Source organism: Chanos chanos, chromosome 14 (assembly GCF_902362185.1).
Source record: "Chanos chanos chromosome 14, fChaCha1.1, whole genome shotgun sequence".
NCBI classification, from domain to species: Eukaryota; Metazoa; Chordata; class Actinopteri; order Gonorynchiformes; family Chanidae; genus Chanos; species Chanos chanos.
This window is the reverse complement of record NC_044508.1, coordinates 14,684,189-14,700,761: the sequence shown is the minus strand read 5'-3', so window position 1 is coordinate 14,700,761 and position 16,573 is coordinate 14,684,189. Positions and strand designations below refer to the sequence as shown.

Genomic DNA, 16,573 nt, shown 5'->3' with positions numbered 1-16,573 from the left:
GTTTCCTTTATTTTCTCTTTGTTTTGTTTCTTTCTCTAATTAAAAGCAAATCGTCCACTGTGGGAGAACTTTTGGTGGCTACAGATCTTGTGATTTTATTTTATTTTTTTATATATATATACATATATATATACATATTGTTATAACATGGTGGAATTTACTCCAATGGTGGACCTTTCTTCTAGCAGGCTGTGGAACAAACACTGGGGTGGATCTAATTGTTTTGGGTCAAAGTAGATTAAAGGGACAGGCAAGTTTTCTAACAGGCGATACTCGCTGCTTTCTGTGTCAGAGAGCAGAGGGGGGAAAAAAACAAACCAAGGAAAAAAAAAAAAGAAAGAAATGTAGCACCTAAAAGCCTTGAGGTGGCCTTTTTTACTCTCTCTGTGTTTCCCCTATTTTTCTCTTCTCCTCATGTCATTGTGTTCTGCATCAACCCCCTTTACATCCCTCAGAGCTTCGAGAAGGTTGGTGTGTTTTTTCTTTTTTACTTTTTTTACCCACATGAAATAAAAGAAAACATGTTTAAATTAAAAAAAAAAACTATATTTATCTATTTGCAAAGCTCAATTCATTTAAAAAAAAAAGATTGAAAGAGCCTAAACAAATATTCAGACCTGCAAAGGAATTATTTAAGTAAAAAAAAAAGTTAATTTGCTTAAAAGAAAAGAAAAGAAAAGAAAGAAATAATAACAGAAACCCGCCAAGTTCGGGTTTATTTGTTTTTGTTTAAGTTTTAAGTTTGCATTGTGGGGCCTTTTTCTCGTTTGCATCCTTTGATATTGCTTCTGCTCAAAAAGCTTTCTTGCACTTGTTGTCATGGAAACCCAGCACTTGAAAATAACAGCTTGATGCATGATGGGAGAATGTAACTACGCTTGCATGCCTGAACACAATTCCTTTGGTCGTTGAGTGTTTTATTTATTGCACTCTTGTGTTTTTGTGAATATGTCTCATTTTCTCTCTGTTTCCCAACAACTATTTACATAGTTAAGTCTTTGTTAACTCCTTATTTAGTTTCTTGTGTTGTGGCTTTAGTGTTGGTGTGATTTTAGTTCCCTCTGCTTCCCAGTAGCCTTTATGTTTAAAGTATCCGTTTGTTAGATGTGGTTTGTATTTTTGTGCGTGTGTGTATTTTTTTTCCCTTGTAACACTGCTACTTGTATAGTTTCAACCTAGAATTACTGCCGAAAGAAATTATGTGTGGTCAAGCAAAGCCAGTTTTCCTGTCATCTGCTTAATGTAAAGCCATTACAACAAACAAGACCTGATTGGGCATGACTAGCCTCAATGGCAATTTTGCACAGCAACTTGGATCGTTTTTACCGTGCCACATGGATCAATAGCAACCATAATGACCTCTGCAACCCAAACCGTCCCTCACAGGGACAGGGCTTGGCTTTTCGCAATGGCAATAAACTAAACAGGATTATTTTTGCCTGTTGACTGACTGCCACTTGTTCTTTAGCCATCAGCCAGCTCCATCAAACTCCGATTTATTATTCATTCCATCTGAATTGCTTTTCAGATTGATGTGAGGTGAGTGATTAAGCTCACAAATTGGACCAAAAAAATAATAAAAAAAAAATTGTTTGTTTTGAGTCTCAGTATTCTGATAATCCTTTCCTAATGCAGAGAGAGGACAGTGCCAGAGTAATTGAGGCCTCATTCCAGATCAATCTGCTGGCAACTATCATTGCAAATTGAGTCCCTGAATTTTGTTCCCCATCAGTTTTAAGATACGCAGCATTAAACATTACTGTCTGTAGACTGATTCTTTTTTTTGTGTGTGTGTCTTAGAGATACCTGAGCCATTGGCAGGTCTACATTAAATCTCATTCTGTGGAGCGTAGTAAAGCTGGCACTTTTTTTTACAGCTTTGCACTTCATATGAATGCATTAGAGAACTGAATATCAGGCTAGCAAATCATATTAGGTCCGACAAGTTTGCCTGATCAGGCGTGTCACTCAATGAAGTGGAAGAGACTCGCCAGGCTTCCAGAACTTTCCTCAGTTCTCTTTCATGACCCATGATGACATTTTAGCCATAGCGTTTGTCCTTTTTTTTTTTTTTTTTTTTTTTTTTTGGTTGGTTGGCTGGGGGATGACAAGGCATAATTGCGCCCGAGGCGAGCACACCTCCTGGCTTCGTGCAGAAGCACACCAGGCATCTCGTAACATCTGCACCGAAACAAAATGGCCTCCTGCATAATTCATGGGCAGTGGCGGTCATGTCGGTATGTGGGGGGGGGTGCGAGGGTGGCGGGGTGAGGGGTTCTGGATAGAGTAACCACCTCCCTGTGTGTGCTGTCGCCACGGCCGCGCCCAGCGGGAACAGGGTATAAATAATTAAGAGTGCTGCGCTGCAGCTCCGTCCCTCAGGAGCTGGCATTTATTAGTAGAGCTGTATTTTTCATATTCAGCCATGCCCACTGCCGAAAACACCCCGCCTCCCCCGCCCCCGACCCACCGCTCCCCAACTACCGCGAACGCTTACGAGCGCTTACCCCCAGCCTACGATAAACCTATTCTAGCTCGAGCCGCATCCTTCCTCCTGCCCTGTGGGCAACTTCTATCAGCTAAATCTTCTCATCTCACGTGGCACCAGGATCCAGGGGCTGTGTGACTCTACTCGTGAAATGCGGGCTCAGCAGTAAAGTACTGTGCTGTTAGGTGTTTTACCCAGTGATCCTTCACTCCTTAGGCCTGTGCTCTCTCAGCTTGGGTGTTCCCTGCTCTTTGCTGAGGCCGAGTCTTTTGAGCCGATGGAGCTATAGACCCCATTACAGCCCTTCGCCCGAGTAGTAATTAGCAGGAAAGCTAATTGCTTCACCATGTAAAGTAATCCCCCCCCGAGCCTTGACTTCTATCAGAGCCCAGAGCCAAGATCATTCGGTATATAATGTCAGCTAGTCTCCACTCAACCTCGGACTGGCTGACAAGAGAAATTACAGTTGTGCAAATTTCTGCGGGATTGATAATCTCTTATTGTTGCCCTATGACAATAGGGCTCTCAAGCCACTCTGTCATTTCACTCAATTAAATTGTGACAGCCATACAAATTAAGCAAATTTTCAGTTCACCTTTGAACATTTCTCATGAATTGTGAGCATATTGGCATAATTACTTCCTGATATTATTAGATGAAGAACTCACTTACCTATTTAAAGATACAGGAAGACTGTGTTGTGCTGTACAGTGTTCTGTGAATGTTTGCGCATGCCTGCATGACCTCAACTTCTGCTTGCATTGGTATGCATCTGCTTGCATGTCTGAGTGTGCATTTTGATGTAAGGTTGGGAAAAGAAGCTAGATTACACCTTTATCTCTGATTCACTTAGATGGAGGCTTAGCCAGTGACAGTTTGTGTCCACGTACTCCCAGTCGAAAAAAGATATATCCAAATATTATTGCTCTTTTCTAATGAACCAAAACTTTCAAGGCTAGAATGTTTTCACTAAGTCGTGTATTGTATGCAGTCCAAATTCTACTAAAGCATAACTGTCTTGCCTAAAAGAAATAACTCCATTAGTGTTCATTATCCCATAATTAGATCAGCTGAGGGGGGCGGGGGGCGTCATGACCATTTTGTTCCAGTACTAACTTAAGTTACAGAAGCTCATTCCACCAAGTTCCCCTGGGACTGGTTTACAAGACTGCAGTGGAGGTGTGTTTTAATGTGAGAAATCCCTGCGGCCTATCTTTAAATGCCCTGTACATCTTTCCATCCAAATAACCAAAGTTTTGAGCTATCAGGCATAAGCAGGGTGTAATCTCAGCTTCAAGGTGAAAGTAAAGGCTGCACATTATTTTGGCTTCTCCCTCCCCCCTTCATTTTGGGGCTGGACAGACTGGCTCTTGGACTGTCGCACCAAAATGGCCGATAATGTCCGCCTTCGAACCGGTCTGGTGCACTCCCCTCTTTTTTTTCACGTCCTTGTTAAACGAGTGCAGCACTCTGGCGTTCTCTCTTGACTGCCTCTCCACCTCGTCCACTGTAAGACCTTTGAGTTGCCTTTCTCTCCACACCGGGGCTTGAAATCAGATTGGACTTGCACCCCAAAGCTATTTTATTTTTTTCCCATTCTGTTTCTATTTCTATTTCTATTTCTATTGTACTCTCTGGGCCTGCTGGGCTCCTGGTTTTAGTGAATGAGGAGCATGTCCATACTATGGGATTGTCTCTTTCTCCCTTTACCCCTTTCTGTCTTTCTTTCTTTCTCTCTCTCTCTCTCTCTCTCTCTCTCTCTCTGTCTCTCTCTCTCTCTTTCGCTCTCTCTCTCTCCTGCTCCCTTTCTCCTTCTTCTTTTTTCTCCAAAGATGAACATCACACAAAAGAGCACCTCACCATATGAAACACTAGTGTGTGTGTGAGCTCTGTGACCATAAGCAAGCTGTCTGCTAAAGTCCTTGCATTCTCTTCTATATTTCTCTTATTTAATGTGGTAACATTTCAAAGTGATGTCATGTTAGACCGGGACACAAGTGGTGACCTTTATCCAAAGATCCTAATTTGTGCTACCTTTAATTCCTTTATAGAATTTATTGTGCTAAACTGACCCTTGAAATGCATTTGGAAGATCTCTTTGTGCTATCAATATGACTTAGTGTAGTTTTGGTGTCACGTGCACCTCTGTCAACCGGAGATCATTTTGGTAGTAATTTGTTGTCTTAGAGGTCATAATCAGTGCAGTTACCCCAAAGGTGAAAGGTCACAGCCCCAACTGTTGAGCCTCATTCACTCAACCACCAAAGCTCAAGGTCCACCAGCTGACAAACCCCCCAGGGAGAGAATAACACTGTTTGGAGTAAAACATGCTTTATGTGAATCAGAAGTCACCTCATTGGTCAACACCTAAACGTCTGCCTCTGCTGCTATGATTATAGTCAAAAAATTCGTGTATAAATGATTTGGAGAACATTGTGGACATGATGTCCATGTGCTGATATAACCAAATGCTAAAAATTGCTTTGAATTCCTCATCATTTTAGATCAGAGTCAGAACCTTCGAGAACATACCTGGTTCATGTCTGTGTTGTGAACAAACCGTTCCATCGTGGACCTTTATTTTGATATTTTTACATTTTAATTTCGTGTGTTCCATTTCAAAAATAAAGCTAGATTTGCACAAGGGAATTGCATGCTTGGATGGGCTTGGGCAATTTGTTTGATAATGTTTTAAGTCTAAAAAAAATGTGGATGGTTGGGTCCTCTCACGACAGTCATAACCATGCATGACTTTGTAAAGAATGGGCTGCTCTTTCACCTTTGTTGTTGTATATGCACTTTTTGGGGGGGGGGGGGGTTGCTTACACTACTGTGAATGGTCCTCCATGTGTGGCGTAGCTTTCTATTGTTTTTATTTATTGCCTCTTTGATTTTGTTGCCAATCGATGGATGATACAGATTTACATCTATCTGGATCTAATGGCCTGCTTAATTACCATTTTAGAGATTGACAGATGTTAACGCACGAATTTTGAATGTTGAGCAAATAACTGCAATATGTTTGAGGTCTGATAATTTAAAACATTTAAGAAGCAGAGGTTTTAACAGACTTTTGATCGGAACACTAATGTAAGATAAGCTAGAAATATGGCTAGCCCTTATTGTTGACCGTTATTCATGGTCAGTCTTTTAGACAAAGGTTCCCCAAATTCAGATCTGGGGGGGCCTGAAGATCTGCTTTTTTCTTATCAGCCAGTTATTGGGATTTCTGACTGGCTGCAGAATGTACTTACCTGTTTCCCAGGTGAACATTAACCTTTGATTGTCAAGGGAGGACAATAGAAAGCAGCAGGGCTTTGTCCTTCTCAGACTTGATTTGGGGAATCTTGTGTTTGACCAATGTCACTGAATGAGTTTATTATTAATCACAATGTAGCCTGACAGGAAATTCTAGCAATTCCATATCCTCTATGCAGCTAATGTGCAGTGACCCTAAAAGTGATTAGTTTTCAGTGAGCCAGTCGTTGTGGAGTAGCTCTATGTTATTAAAGGTAGGCTATCACACACTTTATCATATGGATCCAGATTTGAATGCAAGTGGCACCTTGATGAGCTGGCCTTAATAATTGTTAATAATCAGGTAATGAAATAAATGTTGTATGCTGCATATGTGTATATATTCACATTCTCCCTCATTGGAAATGTCCAGGTTCTTTGATGTTTGGATCCCTTTTGTATTGACACATTTGTTTGGGATGCAGTTCTGCATGGCCATTTCATCATTACTCTTGCTAGAGGGAGGTTCAATATCAGATTTCAAGCCCCTATCATTTGAGATATCAAATCCACTACAAAACCATGCTAATTCTTAGAGTGGACCAGAGAGGCAGTCTTCATACTCTGCTTACACGTTGTCCCCCCCCCCCCCCACCTGCCGTCGTCCTTACCTGCCCTGCCCCCCATCCCCCGGTGTCTATCCTCTAGTTTGTCGGTGTCTGTCTGTCCCTCTACTCTGTTGTCTTGCTGCTCGTATCTTGTTCCTGCCTTATGTCTGCCTGTCTGTCTTTGCCCTTCTGTGTCTGTCTCTGTGTGCTTTGTGTGTCTCTCAACCAGCCCTAACACCTCAGTCACCATGCCTGTTCCTTCTCTCTCTCTCTCTCTCTCTCTCACTCTCTCTTTCTCTCTCTCTCTCTCTCTGTCTCTCACTCTCTTACGATTCCCACCGCTTATAAACAAGGTTTACATCATTTCCACGCTCAGTCACATCCATTCAAATCCCAACCCATTACTGTCATTGCCTTCATTAGCTAAAATGTTGCTTTGGCAGTTGACAAGGTAACCAAGGTAATTCCACAGCCTTAGTTTCAGTTTATTCTTTTAAAGTTTCTAGAAATTACCGCAGCTCTCTAAACTTCATTGCCTAATAAAAATAGGACCTCAAGACTCTAAAATGTTCTTTGTTATTTATATGTCTACTTAGTACTGATGTATATTTGTTTACCATCTATTTGATTACCAACATCTGTTCTTCTTAAAGGAATGAAGCTCTCTTCTAGCCAGGAAGTAACATTGTTGCTAGCCGTATCCACATTACTAGTGCCAAGCTATGTTAGAAGTTAATGTATTTATCAAACATAATGTTTACAAGTACAAGGCTTTAGAAAGCAAACCCATCCTTGGTAATTATAAAAAAAAAAATTGTGATAAAAATGATGAAGGTTACCAAGAATGGACTGGATTTGGCAGGCTCAGTCAAAAGCCAGGTCCATAGCCTCGGCACTTTGGCCTTAGCTCATGCCTGCCATCCACCCTTCCCTAGTCTCCTTATCCATCACCTACCCCCAACCATCTTTACTCTTGTATGTAGGTTTGGCAGCTCTACATTAGAGGTGCATCAGTCTGTCCATTGTAGACTAACTTCTTACTTCTCATGTGCTTTTTCTCTACTTGCTGTCTGTTGATTCTGTTTGTCCCCCCCCTCCCGACCTTTTTTTCTTCTTTTCAGTATCTGTAATAGTTACTTAAGAACTTCAACTAGTATAGTTATCTGTTGACTTTAGTTTAACAGACACTACCATTTATCTTTCTTTCTTTATGTTATGTTACCTCTGGCCAGGACTGCAATGTGACAACGTGGTCCTGTCACATTAAGTCATATTGGCCGGAGAGAGAGAAAAAAAAGCTGACACAGCGTTGAAGTGGGTCTCCCCCTTCCCTCCTCCCTCCCCTTCCCTTCTATCTTTTTTTCTTGCTCTCTGTGCGCGTGCTCTCTCCTTTCTTTCTTTCACTATCTCTTATATTTCTCCTTTTTTCTCCCCACAATCGTCTTCGTCTGGGCATGCTAGCGACCCCTAAGTTATATTCCTCTATGCATTTTATCTCAAGTTTATATCTGGTTCTGTTATTATCGTTTACTTTTTTAATTTATCTCTTTACTTATGCATGATGTCCGTGAAAATGATAGCTGCATCTATCAATGGAACCGTCTCAGATTTTAAAAAGGCTTTGTCCAGTTGATCTACCCTGAACCACAAAAATCTGATTAAAGTTTCTCATCTTCAGTCGCAGATAGGGGGAATGTCTGCTCACCAACACACTCACCAAGATCACATCTTTGTCTTTAAGGGCAGTAATAGAATAGGCACAAAAGAAAGGGACAACAACAACATCGGTTCAGTACTTGGACAGAAGTGTAAATGAGGCGACTCTTGCTGTGTTGTGCATGGCAAGGAGAACAAACAGTTCTTGGGGTTTTGACCTTCTGTAATCTTCAAACATCTCATAATCATTTACTGTAGATAGTTATGTCAGAAGGGTATTACATCGAGGTATGGATAAAGATTATGTAGAACTTCAGTTTGAAAGATGAGAAACTCATAATAGATTTTTGTGTAATTAAATGTGCTGTGATGGGTCAAATTTTGGTCAATGGAACCTTGTTGCTATGAACTGTTGCTTTAATGTCAATCTATATTGTCGGTGAAGCAGTTTTGTTAGTTTAGTTCTTTATTATCATTTTTTTAAGTTTTCTTTTTATTTTCCAAAAAAACCTTAAGAGTTTATTTAGTTTTTTTGGTCTCATATATCATTTGTTGTCCTCTCTTTAGACAACTAGCGCATTCTAAAGAAGGACTCATTTTCATCGGCCTGTCTTTGTTACCTTTCTTTCTTTCTTTCTCTCTGTTTTCATCCCTTCCTCTACTCCCCCGCCCTCTTTCAGTCCGCCGTGTGCCTCCTCGCTTCTCCATTTTGCCCACCAGCCATGAGATTATGCCGGGGGGCAGCGTCAATATCACTTGCGTGGCGGTGGGGTCACCCATGCCTTACGTCAAGTGGATGCTCAACTCAGAGGACCTGACCCCCGAAGACGAGATGCCAGTGGGCCGCAACGTGCTGGAGCTCAACAGCGTGCGTGAGTCCGCCAACTACACCTGTGTGGCCATGAGCAGCCTGGGCATCATCGAAGCAGTGGCACAAATCATCGTCAAGTGTAAGGAACATAGGTTTTCCATCTAATTGATCGATACTTGGGACTGAGTGGTAAAATATACGATGGGGTATGTAGTGGTAAGATATGGTTTGTATCTCTCTGTTTCAGCAAAAACCTATTTGAATTGCTATGATCTTCTAATGATTGATGATGAAATTATTAGTTTTTTTGTATTAAATCTTCTGTCTTTCTTCTTTACTCCTTTTTTTTTCCTTTCACAGCCTTGCCCAAACCTCCAGGTACCCCAGTGGTGACTGAGACCACAGCCACAAGTGTCACCATAACCTGGGACAGTGGTAACCCTGAGCCTGTATCTTATTACATCATCCAGTATCGTGCAAAGTCCCCCGAAAGCAAGTTTGAGACAGTGGACGGCATTACAACCACTCGCTATAGCATAGGCGGCCTATACCCCAACACCGAGTACGAGATCCGCGTATCAGCCGTCAACACCATCGGCCAGGGTCCACCAAGTGAGCCCGTGGAGGCCCAGACAGGGGAACAGGCACCGGCCAGCCCTCCCCGAAACATCCAGGCACGGATCATCTCCTTGAACACCATGATGGTCAGGTGGGATGAGCCAGAGGAGCCTAATGGGCAAATTAAGGGGTACCGGGTATACTACACCATGGACCCATCTCAGCCCATGAGCCTGTGGCACATACACAACGTGCAGGACAGCGTCATCACCACCATACCGAGTTTGGTGGCCTCTGAAACCTACACCATACGCGTACTTGCCTTCACTTCGGTGGGAGACGGTCCCTTTTCCGACCCCATCCACGTCAAAGTGCTTCAAGGAGGTCAGTGTTTTCCCCAAGATGTAGTTCTCTGCAAGAAGCAAAACAGAAGATTAAATACATGGACTTCTCAGATCAGCTCATTCTCAACTGTAGATTTCTTCACTGACAGAGTGGTGTTGTGGCATTGGCCTTGGATGTGCTAATCTTTGTCTTGTACAGTTGAGTCTAAATTTTGTTCATTGTTTTGTCTTGTTTTAGTTCCTGGACAGCCAACAAAGTTCCAGATTGGTGCTGTGTCTGACACAAGCATCGAGCTGACCTGGGAGGCAGCTCATGAGAAAGAGGGGATCATTAACTACGAGCTGCGATATAGAGAAGCAAACCAGGGGAACCAGGTACAAAACACAACTCACTGAAACACTTTCTTTAGAATATTGCACCAGTCACATCCCCAACTAACATCTTGCTAAACTGAAGAGAGAGATTTTTTAAAAAAAAAAAAATCAATATATAAAAAGTCTGTATTGAGAATGAAACTCAGAGCAAACCATGTTACGAAGAGACCACTATCAACAAAGCTGAGTGGTACTCTCCAGCACTCTGTGTACAGTCTCAAGGTTGTACTTTACTTCCTACTTTGTTCCCTACCAATCAGGTAACAAAAACATTCGGTCCCACATCCTCCTATGTAGTGGAGGGTCTTCGAGCCAACACAGAATACTTCTTTTCTCTGGCCGCCATCAGCGACAAAGGCATCGGAGCCTTCACCAATGAAATCTCCCAAAGAACGGCCCAAGCCAGTATGTAGTCCTCTTTTTTTTTTATTCTCCTGATATCTTTCTCCTGTCTTGACGTTTCAGGGAGAGAAGATTCTGCAGTATGTAGATAGAACAATGCATGGGGTCAGTGGTTGGCAAAATGTATCCCGAAGAGATGTGGAAACAACAAGGCTTTATGTATATCGATGTGTAATATGTTTCTATCACCGCAGTCTTCAACAGCAACTACTTTTTTGAGAGGGGGGGTTCTAAAAATGCTATTATAAAACTTTGACAACATGGGGATTTTTTTATTTCTTAGTTTGTTTTGGAGGGATTTTTTTGTTTGTTTGTCTTTTTTTGTATGGAGTGGTCCATTGAATCAAATACATTTCTAGGACATGAACTTTGTTTGGCCCCAGGTTATGACAAGTGGGAGAACAGTGTTGTGACAAGGGTACTGCTATTTTAAAGAGAGAGAGCAGGCAGTGCTCATGGGCATCTGTCTCTCTCCTCCATGCGCATCAGTCTCACCTTTGAGTCATACACTGGTGTTCCACAGAGTTCAAATATGACTCTTCTCCTCTCAAATGTACTTGAATAACTCCTTTTTTTAATATGATGCACATATTCCAACATTGTACATATGCTGGTCAAAAGGGTTTACACGTAAAAGTTTTATTTATCTGGTACACAATGACTTATGATACCTTTCTGATCAAACCTTAACAACATAAGGACTTCTTCATGCTTATAAACTTCATTTTTACTAGTGTTGACACTAAAGATGATTTGTTGTCTGTGAGGTTAATGGTTTCAGCTGACAATTAGGAAGGGGTGTGAGTGTTTTGTTTAGTTTAATGGATTCAAAGCCCCCTGGGTGAACACTGGCTGTTGATACCCACACCAACTCTCTCTGTCTTTTGTTTTGAGCTGATGTTCTTTTTGTCTCCCCAACATTGGTTTCTCAGTTTCAGTTAGTATTTTGAGGTATATTATGTGTGATACATTACCAATCGATATGGAAAAAATTCCCTGCCAGACAGGCGCGTGTTTCGCTTTCCTTTCTTCCTCTGTTTACATTTATTAGTTTATTTGTTTGTTTTATTCGTTTTATCAACAGCAAGTGCACTTTCTCCCTTTCGACATGAAAAGCACAAAATGTCATAGACTCCGATGACTGCCATGGCTTTCCACCGAGCCCCAGGCCTCACAAGGGGAAGTGCCCTAAAGCAGGCTGGTGAAAGGACAGCGCAGCTCCCCTACTCGCTGAAAGCCTCTCCTGCTGATTAGCCCCCCTAATGCTAGGAGCAGGGGCTGAATTATTCAGTGGCCCTTGTCCTAAAATACCCGTTCACCGATGACGTCACCATACAGATCAGTTGCCCGAGCAAATTGAACATTCGAAGCTTATCTAGCCGTCCTGGCAATCTTCCAGTTCGCTAAATTGATTTGATCGGGAGAAATCCTCCTGCTTTTGGATTGCCCATTTGTTGTGTTGACCTTGTTTAAAAAAAAAAAAGTCGTAACTCAGAAAGTGAATTTCCCTTTTCTGAATCGCCACCCCTTTGATAGGACGTTTATATTCAATGCAGAGTATGCCTAGTAAGACAAGGTCTCTTGTACAGGTGAGGGTATCTGTACTGACCTTTCTCCCAGGGATTCAATGGGATGACATGCATATTGATTCAAAGGAAACAGCAGAAGGAAAGCCATGGCAGTGGGAGCAGACCTCTTTTTAACACATTTTCTGTTTCTACCAGTGCAACTTGTTGACTCTTTATACCCAGCCTGGGTGGGTTAGATGTGTTCTCTCTGGGGAGGTGATGGTGATTCACCACAGTTACACAGACAATAACAGGCTTGAGTGTGAGCCGGCACCAGCTGCATGTACCACTCCTCTTCTGCCCCCCTCCCTCCCTTGGGGGCGCTCTGGAGACCCCTATCAATGCATCCCCCTATCACTGACCGATCTGGGCATGCTCCCCCCCACACATGTTTATGTCCATCTGTTTTATGTGTGCGTGTGTGTCTGTCCTTAATTTGTCTCTTGCATTGTTTTCTGGAATGGTGAGCTGCAAGCGGATTGGAACAGATACACTCTTGTCTCTTTATAGCTCCATCTCTCTCTCTCCTCTCTCTTTCTCTCTCTCTCTTTCTCTCTCTCTCCTCTCTCTCTATTTCTTTCTGTCTCACTTGTTCCCCCAACAAAAAGCTTTCCTCGGAATGGCTTGACATCACCTGGCTTTTACTTTTTTTACTTTTTTGCTTTCAGAACGACTTTGAAAGACTTTTTATTTTCAAGATTTCGTTTTTATTTCTTTCTTTCTTTCTTTCTTTTGCCGAGTTTCTCTTTCCTTTTTATTTATTTATTTGTTTTTCTTTTTTGGGGGTGAGGTTTTGTTTGTTTGGTTTTTTTGGGGAAAATGTGTACAGCTCACATCACATTACAAGGCAGCTTGCAGCATTCTGATGCGCTCTCTCTCTCTCAGTTGGGTTAATAACTGTGACAGTCAGCTGCAGCCACAGCCCCTCAGAAGCAACACCAGCAGCAGCAGCAAAGCAACACTAAGCATTGCTAAAGCAAATCCATTAAACTAAAGGTGAGAGTAAGTATCCTTAAGGGGCCTGTTTTAGCTCTGTGCATGGGCGGAGCACTGGACTCTGAGGAACTCCTCAAAAGTGGACCTCATGGGCCGCTCCATGTAATCCCTTGACTGGTGCTTTTTTTTTTTTCATCGGTGGTTGCTTTTTTTTCTTTTTTTTTTTCATTCTGCCTATTCTTAACCTACTTAAGAGTGCTCCCTCAACGAGAGGTTAAAACAGCAATGGATTCCCCAGGCTTAGTAAGAGGACAGGAAAGTCATGTGACAGATTTAAACAGTCAGTACAAATACAAAGCAATACAGTACACAAAACAAAATAAAACATAATATGGATTCACAAAAGGTAAGTGCTTGATTCTCCTAAGAAGCCCAGTCTGCCACTTCCGGTTGGTAAAACACATCATGCCACACTGTCCTACCCAGTCAGTCTTGTCTCCTTTCAGCTAAAGTCTCCAGCATCTACTTCAGCAATATTTTTTAAATTCTGCACCTTGCCTTACCAATACACTTGGACAACTCTTTAAGAAACTACAGAGGTTGTATACATAAACACACACATATCTATATATTATTATTATTTATGTGTATGTGTGTGTGTGTGTGTGTGTGTGTGTGTGAGCGCATGTATGCGTGCGTGCGTGTGTGTGTAGACATTCATGCTGCGTACACTGAGGTTATGAGCAGATAACTTTGCTCAGAACTGTGAAACTACAAAGCCATCAGTGAACTGCTTAACTCATAGCACACCTCAATGTGCCGTAGCTTGTTTAAGTTTCAAAAGGAAAGAGATTGCAGATGCAGCTGAGTTACTCCTGCCTGAGAAAGCTCCGTACGTCTGCTGTGTTGAGGTGCAAAACACACCCTCACAGATGGTTATTCACAAAGCACCAGTCGTGGAAGACAACGGTGTCCCTCTGCTTTCGGCGGTAATGGATCCGAGTGGAAGGCGCGAGGAGAAAATGAAAGAGAGGGACGAATGTCCCAAATCACGCGCTTCCCGACACCGAACAAAACAAACAAAACAAACAGACTCAAATCGGGAAGATTTGCAGCAAGCTATCTAAAGAAATAAAAGCGTCCTCTCCGTCCCGTCTCTCCCTTGTCCCCTCCAGCTATGAATCCAATTACCTCTATGTAGCACTTCCAACCACCTTCATTATACGCACAAACACCTCGTTGGAGCAGCGTCGGATTGTCGCCCGCGTGTGCACACGCATGTGGAGCCCATAATGAGAGTGTCTTGTTTACCAGCAGCTTGGCACTGCAGCTCCACAGAAACTCAGATGTGTTTAAATGCTAATAGGCTAGACTAAATGACCATTAGAATGGGAAAAGAAGCAGCCTAAATGCGAACTCAGATTCGTACCAGCGTTGAGTGGCAGCCTGGACTTCTTAGAGAACAAAAGGAAAGAAAAGTAAAGTAGATTTCTTCATGCCTTTTTTTCCCCCCCTCCTGGTACAGTACGTTGTCTTTAGATTATTTGTGTGCAGTCACAGCGTGCCTGCAGGGGCCACTGTTATTGGTCCATTCTGCCCACTACTGAGAAATCACAGACCTCGTGCAGCTCAGACAATGGAGTACTCTCCAAACCCTCAATATCCCTTAATCTAAAACATCAATCAGTCAAGCTCCTTTCTTACCAAAAAAAACCCCACGTACAATCAGTTTCATGCTTAGTTACAGGTTTTAAAATGTACTAGACAAGATGCCTGAAAACCTGTTTTACCTTTCGAGTTTCACATCTTGCTTTGCGGGTTTGGTCGCTAAGCAACCCGGTTGAGGGTTTGGAGACATAGACGCTCCGGCGCTGGTCAGGTGGGCAGCAGTGGCCTGCTGAGACATGCCCTCCAGTCAGTGGCAGTTGAGACAAAGATGCTCTCTTACAGACAGGGGGTCCACACACTGGGGGCAGGAGCCCTACATCATCCTCTGGCGCTGCCCAGACAGATGGCTAGGACTAGCGGGAGCACTGAGGAGAACATGTGCAGCCTGAAACAAGAGTAAAGAATCCCATTTCATCGCCTAACTCTGCGTATTTTTTTTTTTGCTGAGTTACACGATGATGACTAATTGTTTTGTTTGCTTAGTGAAGCTGCAACCAAATGGCACAGCTTCTTCTCCAAAATTAAAGAGACGGATTCTAAATCTCACATATTTAGCCAAACAAACAGTTTAATCGCTCACTTTGTGTAATTGCAGTAGGTTTTGTGATACGCTGAGATGTTTGTAATAGCTCTGCTATTTAGCACAGAGCTAAATTAATTCCTAATTATTACAATGAATGCCGTGATTGACAGAATCTGAAAAATAGCAAAAAGAAAAGGAAAGAAAAGAAAAGAAAAAACAGCTTGTGCTTTTTTCCATTTTTTAACAAAATGGAAATAAATGTTGCAGCACTTACAAGAGGCCCAAATATCACATGCAGTAATTGATGAGATAAATAGTAATCATAGAAGAATCTTGGTGTTAAGGAGAGTGTTTTTTGAGGCTATTCAGTGAAATTTCAGTTATTTAAATCCATAATCACATAACAACAGCAATATAGCCAGTTGTTTACACCAGATAAAAATTAGTGAGGTAATGTCCATTCCCGGAATTTTTTAGATGGACCTATCGATTCATGTAAGTCCATCACTGTCAGACATAAAGGCTTTTTCCCCACACTCAGATGGAGTGGTGGCCATTGTCAAACACAATTTGAGGCAAATAAGGAGGCAGCAATCCAAATCCGGTAAAAGCATAAACAAATAAGCCCATTTTGCTATAAATATGGCCCTTGAATTTGACCTCTGGGCCGCACTGGAAGTGTCGCTGACATTCACTGATGTCTTCTCAGAGACCGAGTGGCAGAGGACTTGTTGTTGTGATATTAAGCTTAATGAATGCAGCAAAAAGTGGGCATCTGTCTCCCTCACTGTCTGTTTCGGTCTCCGGCGTCCTGTGAGCTTACTGTGAGCTGACCCCTGGATAAACGGCATGGTGACACTGATCTCTAAAACCAGAGCCACTGTCCCCTGAAGCTCCTCAGAGCACGCTGAAAAAGCTTGCCTATTTAGAGGGGAACTGACTGCTAGTGTCGCTTCCATTTCACATCACAGAGGCTAACGGGATTGGCCATGGAATGGGATTTTCCTTCAAAAAGAAAGGGATTATGCCCTTTTATGTGAGAAAATATGGGTGGATGAGAACTTTGTGCTCCCGTTTTTCTCCCAGTCCTGTGGACCCTCGGGCCGTGATAAGCAGTGTATAGTGCAGACCTAACTAAAGCACAGGTTCAGCTCTCTCCCTCCGACTACAGCACAACGCATGCACCCAAAGCCTTTATGGCTCAACACGAGCTGGGATCAAAACTAACCAAAGTCACAAAACCTGCATGTAGGGCATTTTAATTTGGCAATCAAGGCATCGGTGTTGACAGAAAGCTCAGAGAGGGGAGGGAGAGCGTTGACGCCCACAGACCCAGGGAGGGTAATCTCCTTGCGGTCGTGGTGAGAAAGTGCTTATGGTAAGAAAGTCTTTATAAGTT

General features: G+C 42.5%; 1 protein-coding gene across 1 annotated transcript in view; it reads left to right on the top strand.

Moving 5' to 3' along the window:
- ptprsa (protein tyrosine phosphatase receptor type Sa) overlaps positions 1-16,573 on the top strand; it is a 102,525-nt gene that overhangs the window by 41,074 nt on the left and 44,878 nt on the right. Inside the window, exons 8-12 of the mRNA XM_030791177.1 lie at positions 456-467; positions 8,670-8,939; positions 9,161-9,742; positions 9,941-10,077; positions 10,338-10,482. Of these exons, the coding sequence (XP_030647037.1) occupies positions 456-467; positions 8,670-8,939; positions 9,161-9,742; positions 9,941-10,077; positions 10,338-10,482 (1,146 nt within the window). The remainder of the gene's footprint in view (positions 1-455; positions 468-8,669; positions 8,940-9,160; positions 9,743-9,940; positions 10,078-10,337; positions 10,483-16,573) is intronic.